The 7,056-nt window shown below is 54.2% G+C and overlaps 1 protein-coding gene across 1 annotated transcript; it reads left to right on the forward strand.

Annotated features, from left to right (window-relative positions):
* The first annotated feature begins 2,637 nt into the window (after positions 1-2,637).
* Positions 2,638-6,999, forward strand: TMEM86A (transmembrane protein 86A). Its single transcript, XM_081533712.1, has 3 exons — positions 2,638-2,767; positions 4,869-5,133; positions 5,505-6,999. Exons 1-3 carry the CDS (start codon positions 2,747-2,749, stop codon positions 5,939-5,941), a joined length of 723 nt encoding a protein of 240 aa, XP_081389838.1. The 5' UTR covers positions 2,638-2,746; the 3' UTR covers positions 5,942-6,999.
* Positions 7,000-7,056: the final 57 nt, after the last annotated feature.

The following is a 7,056-nucleotide window of genomic DNA, read 5'->3' on the forward strand; positions in this document are numbered from 1 at the left end:
GGTGGATTCTTTGCCATCTGAGCCACCAAGGGAAGTCAAAGGTGTTGATATGTTCAAGTTTATTACAATCTGTGCCACCTAATTAGTAAGTCTGGGGTGGGACAAGGGTATCTATGTTTTTAAAAAGCTTCCCAAGTAATTTTGATAGGCCCTACTTGTTGAGAACCACTGTGATAGTCCTCTCATTTTTATGGATAGGAAACTAACATCCAGAGAAATGAAAAATACCCTAACTTGGCCACTCTCTGAGAATTATCCCTTAGGTGACATTAAAGGGTTTAGGTCAAAGGCTGACACATTTGCACATATCTTCTGGCCCAATTCCTTCATTTTACCGATAAGAAAACAAAAATGGAGTGATGTGCCCAGTTATATAACTAGTAAGTCACAGAGGAGGAAGGGCTAGTACTGTGTTTATAACTTTTAATCCAGTGTTCATTACAGGCAGCACTTGGTAGGAGTGTTTGTGTGTTTGTGTGTGAGACAAGGTGGCTGGGGGCAGCAATTCTAGTCTCCCATTCTGGTAAGGTGAATTTCCCCACAGCTCCTGACTAGAAAGAAAGAAGAACAAGGGGAGTTCATTATCCACTGAGACTCTGTAGGATGAGCCTGGAGGGGATAGGGAAAGCGTGTGAGTGAGCCTCAGCCCCAGTCCTTGCCTCTCACTTTTATTTCCCTGGCCCTGAATCTCTGTCAACTCTTTCACTAGAAGAAGGCTGCTCCTGGCTTTGAGAGAGTGTCATGTGGACCACACTGGCTTTAGGGAAAGTAGGCAGGGTCCAAAAAACATAAAAGAGGCCTATTGCGGGAGGGGCTTACAGGAGATCTCAGTCTGTGGGTTTTTCCCCAGCCAGCACAAGGAAGAATTAAGTACTATGTTGTCACTATTCCATGATGCTGAAAATTCCTTTATGGCTGCTAATTAGAGATAAGTAGGGCTGGTTACCCCACCCCAATTCCCAAAGGCTGACACCCAGCTACTTTCCTCTTTGTTGTTGTAGTTCAGTCACTGAGTCGTGTCTGACTCTTTGCCACCCCTTGGACTGCAGCATACCAGGCTTCCCTGTCCTTCACTATCTCCCAGAGTTTGCAGCAGATCAAAGACCACTGGGACATCCTTTAAGATGTTTCTCAAATCTGAAATTAATGCTGATATTACACAGACTAAAGGTACATGGACACATTTGGAACCAAGCATGTTAGAATCATGGGAATTACATGAGAGAAGTGGGAGGCAGTCCAGTGGACTGGGACCTAGTCCCAGTTTTACCACTCCAGGACGACCTCTAGACTTAAATTTCCTGACACCAGCAGCCCCTGCCCTTCCCTATCCTACACATGTTGGGCTTGGGAGGAACACTGGCGATCATCCACTCATATATGAAGAAATCAAGATCAGATAGGGGAAATGATTCACCCAACCACACAGCATGGAAGTGGTAAAACTGGGACTAGGTCCCAGTCCATTTGATTGCCTCCCACTTCTCTCATCTAATTCCCATGATTCTGCATGTGTTTGGTTCCAAATGTGCTTGTGTACCTTTAATTTGTGTTCTATCAGCATTAATCTGCTTAAGTTGCATTTTTGGCAGAGTTTGTTCATACTCCTTTGGGTCCTTAAGTATGCTCAGGTATGCCTGTCTATCATTACCAGTGTGTTCTTGTTGGTGTTAAGGTGTCTCTGAGTTGTGAGAGATGTGTGTCTAAGGGTGATTGAGTAACTGTGTTTATTATGGGTCTATAGGCTGTTGCATGCCTATATATGTGTCTCTCTTTTCGCCTTGAAGGATATATGTGCATCTGGGCCTGTCAGTTTTGTGTCTACGTATTTGTTTGGTGCTTAAGGGTAATTGTGATCCTGTATGTGTTTGCGCATATGTATGGGTCTCTGGAGGGGCTTGGGGCTTCCCCAATGGCTCAGTGGGTAAAGAATATGCCTGCAATGCAGGTGACACAGGAGACGCTGGTTCCATTGCTGGGTTCGGAAGATCCCCTGGAGGCCGGCATGACAACCCACTCCAGTATTCTTGCCTGGAGAATCCCATGGATAAAGGAGCCTGGCAGGCTACAGTCCAAAGGGTCACAGAGAGTCGGACACGACTGTGCAACACACACACACACACACAGTCTATGGATTGCTATATGTCTCTTTTTATGTTAAAAAGTTGTATGTCTACGGACCATCGTGTGTCCATTTCGATATGTATTTGTGTACAATGAAGGTTGTGGGTCTAACCAAGTGTGTCCATGTGGACTGCTGAAGGGAATCTGTCTTTGCATTTTACCCCGGTTTATGAGGAAAATGTGTGCCCTGTGTCCGGGACAGGAATGTGTTTGTCTCTCGGCCAACCTCTGTCGTACCCCAAAGCCTGGGGTCACAGTTAGGTTCCAGGAGGCCTTGGCACTGACTCCTAGAGGGGCGCGGCCTGAAGAGCCTTTCTCTCTGGGGCAGTAAAGATGGGGTGTGGGGGGGTGGGGTGCGGGGTGGGGGAGGGGAGGAGCCTCTCCCGACTCGCCGGCCGCCCTCCTGCCCTGCGCCCCCGCCCCGGCCGACTCCAGCCGTCTCATTGGCTGTGTCTGCCGTGACGTCGCGGGGATCGCAGACAGAAGCTCCGGCGGCGCGCGGGAGGTATCATCGGTCACCGGGGCTTCGTTACTTCGTCGCCTCCTCACCTGCGGCGCGTCCCGGGCCGCTGCCGCCCAGAGCCGGGTGCCAGCCGCCGCCGCCGCCGCCGCCTCCGCCGCCATGGTGTCCCCGGTCACTGTGGTGAGTGTGTGAGCGAGCGAGCGGGCCAGTGTCCGGCGCGGCCGGAGCCCACCGGCCTGGGGACTGAGCTGCGGCAGGCCAAGCCGCTGCGGGGAGCCGGGGGGCGAGGAAAAGCAGGGATCCTGCGGCCGCCCGCGTCCCCCCGGCGGGAGGCGGCGCGGTCACGGCCCTCCGCATCCCCGACCCCGTGCCCCTCCTCCGCGCTCCCCACGCCGGCCCGCGGGAGGGAGGAAAACAGCGGGCACGTGACTCGGAAGCGTGACTTTGTTGATCTCCGTGTGTCTGGCGCGGGTCGGCCGGGTGGCCGCCTGGGAGAGGAAGGGGACTGCAGCGGGCCGCCGGCTCTGCGTGGGCAGAGCGCAGAGAACGGGGAGAGCGGGAGCGGGGCTGGGATCTCCTGGAAGTCTTGTTCCCAATTTGTTCCCTCCCTTTCCTCATCTTTACAAGAAGTCTCGGGCAGTGTAGGTGACGCCTCTGAGTCTAGGCAGCCTGGATCACGCGCAGAAGGGAAAAGGGGTCGTTCTCTATTGACACCCCTTGTTCAGACTTTGTCACCTGAACTTTTGTCTCTTCTCCGCCCCTCTCCTACTCCTAGCCCTGGGTTCTCCAAGACTGTCAAAGCCTCCCCAGCTACTACTGCTGTTTCTTCTTCTAGAGAATAGGGGGACTGGGGGAGGGCTGTGGAGTAGATGCTTCCAAGGGCTGGCAGGTGAGGCTGGGAGATCTGGGGACTGTGAGGATAAGCTATCTCCTCCTCTGCCCGTGTCCCTGCCCTGACCAGACTGCATGGGGGAAATCTCCATAGGAAGGAACTCTGTCATCTCTTCTCACTGCTCTCACCCCTGGCAGAGCAAGGGCAGGCTTAGCCCCTGGATCCACATCTGCCTCTTCCCAGCCTCCTTCATCGCAGTCTGCTCAGTGCCAGGTAACCACGGCCTAGAGGTCTGAGAGTCTGATTGTGTACCCGTAGCCCTGTGCTGGGCAGCTCACTGGACCAGAGACCTGTGTCTTGGGCAGAGCATGAGTATAGTGGGAACCTCAGCTCCTTCGCATCACACTCTGTGCCGCAGTACCAGATGTCCAAGAAAAACAGCTTCAGGGGATCCCAGATTCAGAATATCTGCAGCAGCTCCCTCCCTGAGCTTGCAGAGTGCTTGCATGGCCTGGGAAACAACCCTTCTTTAGCTGCCCTCCCCCCTAATCCGGCTGAGACCCAGTCAGCTGCTCTAACTTCCCCCTCTCAGTTCCTCATCTCCTCCCAGCCTGGCTGCTGGCTTCAGATCAAAAGCTGGTGAGAGAACCCTGCCTCCCCTTCCTGCCTCTCTTTCTGATGTTCCTGAAGTTGTTCTTGTTCTCTGGGAAATGAGATTGACTGACACCCTCTCCAACCCCCCAACCCCTGAGATGGCTGGTATTTCAAGGACAGTTTTCATGCTCCCCACTCATGGGTCCATTTCTCTAGGCAGCATCCCTGTCTCTTCTCCTTACCCTTGATGGTACCTTAGGCTAGGGCAGCTAGAGTGGAGGCTGAGTTGCAGACTGGCTGTGAAGAGAGCCTGTGGAGGCTGATAGTGCTCATTCTCATGCATTCCTGGCACTCACCTGGTATCGCCCGGCCTGTGTCCTGGCCCCACTGCTGAGGATCACGAGTTGGCCAGCTGTGGCATCTCTGTGGTTTGCTGCTGACTCCACTCTATTCCAGACAGCTGGGGATTGATGCTGCCAGAGAGAGGCTGAAGGGGCTTTGTAGGGGGAGAAGGAAGGGGCAGAAAGGGAGAAGCCTTGGGGTGCAGGACGGCACACTATCCCAAAGTCTGCTTTCTCCCCAGTGACTATTCTGGTCCTGCCCCAGGGCCAAGAACAGTACAAGAGTAGCAGGCGCAATGGAGCCCTTTGTCTTCCTAATCATTTAAGCCTCAAGTTAATGATGGGCTCTTTCATACTGGCTGCTTGGGGCAGGTCAAACTGGGTTTCTGGGTCAGTCCTCCCTGCTTTGGAGGTGGGCCTGTCTTTAGGGTGAATGCCTGGGCTGAGGGTCCTGCTCTGAGCCCCACTCTGGGCTCCCACGCTCTGAATGCTGCCTTTGTCCCGTGTCTTCCAGGTGAAGAGTGAGGGACCCAAGCTGGTGCCCTTCTTCAAGGCTACCTGTGTGTATTTCGTGCTCTGGCTGCCCTCGTCCAGCCCGTCGTGGGTCAGCGCCCTCATCAAGTGCCTGCCAATCTTCTGCCTCTGGCTCTTCCTTCTGGCCCATGGCCTGGGATTCCTGCTCACCCACCCCAGTGCCACCCGCATCTTCGTGGGGCTTGTCTTCTCCGCCATAGGCGACGCCTTCCTCATCTGGCAGGACCAGGGTTACTTTGTGCACGGTCAGTCATCACACTAGCCACCTGGGAGGAATCTTGGGGTAGGGGGCTAGAGGACCCTGGGGAGGGGCCAAGGATTTAGGAAAGAGAATTGTTTTTTAAACAAGAACATGGGGAATTAAAGGGGTTCTGAGGCCAAAGACTGTTGGGGCCCCTGTTGGCGGACGACCTTGCCAGTGATATGGTGATCCGTTCTGGAGTACCACAGGAGAGTTTGGAGGTATCTTTGCCTTCGTGGATTTCTTCCCACCCATGTTACTCCCTGGAGAGAGCTCCTGGGTTATTCCAAGCACTCCACTCCTACCCCTACCTCCTGTTACTCGTTTCTCACCTGAGCTTGCCTTCAACATCCCATCATCCCCTCTCACTCCCAGGTCTGCTGATGTTTGCCGTGACCCACATGCTCTACGCCTCGGCCTTTGGCATGCGGCCATTGGCTCTTCGGACAGGTCTGCTGATGGCAGTACTGTCGGGCCTGTGCTATGCCCTCCTCTACCCAAACCTCACTGGTGCCTTCACCTACCTTGTGGGGGTCTATATGGCCCTTATCAGCTTCATGGGCTGGCGCGCTATGGCGGGGCTACAGCTGGTCGGGGCAGCCTGGCGCTGGACTGAGCTAGCAGCAGGCAGTGGTGCACTGCTATTTATTGTCTCAGACCTGACCATCGCCCTCGACAAGTTCTGCTTCCCTGTGCCCTACTCACGGGCATTCATCATGTCCACCTACTACGCCGCCCAGATGCTCATCGCCTTGTCAGCTGTCGAGAGCCGGGAGCCAGTGGAGGACTACCGACTGAGCAAGGCCAAATAAGGGTCAGGTTCTGGTCACCCTCTCCTCCTGGGACTGGAGTCCAGAACCTGGGAGTCTGCCAGAGCTGGATTGAGATGACCACAGTACCAACCTGGGGCAGCAGGTACCACCTGTGAAATGTGCAAGTTTGAGGGATAAGCAGAAAAAGGATCCTTCTAGCAAAGCTAGTGGTCCAGGACCATGCTGAGAGCTAAAAAAAGCCAGCCTAATGCTCCTTGCTGGAGCCAGGATCTTCCCACCTCTACCCCATCCGAACTGTCAGAGCCCCTCTGGAGGGCTGTGGTGCTCAGCCTCTTGACCTCCCCTACTTCTGCTAGATGGAAGAGTCTGACTCACCCACTTCCACTCTTTTCGATTTACACAGAGTTGAGGGAGGAGGGGAAGAGTCTGTGCTGAGATGCCCAGGGCTTGAAGCCCCTTTCACAGGCCCCTAGGTGGAAAGACTGGATGAGGGTGGAGTCTCCCTTTCCTGCATCTATCCTCGTTACTTGAACAATCTTAATGTCTAAGTGTTGGGTGGGAAGGTGGAGGGGTGTCTGTCCAGGTAGGCAAGACTATGGACTACTTTGGCCTTGGGAGTTCTGCGTACCAAGGGTTCAAGTTGGTCCCATCTCTCAAAGGGCATCCCAGAGCTCAGGCCCCACACCACTACCCTCAGACCCTATCCCCAGGGCTAGGGTGAACCATGCCAAAGGAAGGGGCCAGCCTGTGTGTGTGTATGTGAGTCTTGTTTGTATGGTCTGTCTCCCAGCCTACCTATGTCTTACTCTGCCAGCTGTCTCTGACCTGCTGTGTATCAAAGTCTTACAGGGAGAGGACCTCAGGGAGCTGCTGAGGGGTTACTGAGCCTGGCTCAGAGAGCTGGGCCACCCCCCACATACACACCCACTCTCAGTTCTTTCCTCCTTGCCCCTCCTGCACTGGGAGCAAGAGGAAGGGGCTCCAATGACACTCTAGGGTCATAAGACCCAAGGCACATTCAATGCAAGGGGAGCAAGGATGGGACTACTCCATCCTGTTGCTCACATGAAAAAAAAATAAAAAAAAACCAAGAGTCACTGGCTGTCCTGCTTGTCTGCCTGTGTGGCACGTGCCCGTCCTGGAGAGGTGGGGCT

The sequence above is a fragment of the Giraffa tippelskirchi genome, chromosome 10, assembly GCF_054371585.1.
Source record: "Giraffa tippelskirchi isolate mGirTip1 chromosome 10, T2T-mGirTip1v1.2.pri, whole genome shotgun sequence".
Lineage (NCBI taxonomy): Eukaryota > Metazoa > Chordata > Mammalia > Artiodactyla > Giraffidae > Giraffa > Giraffa tippelskirchi.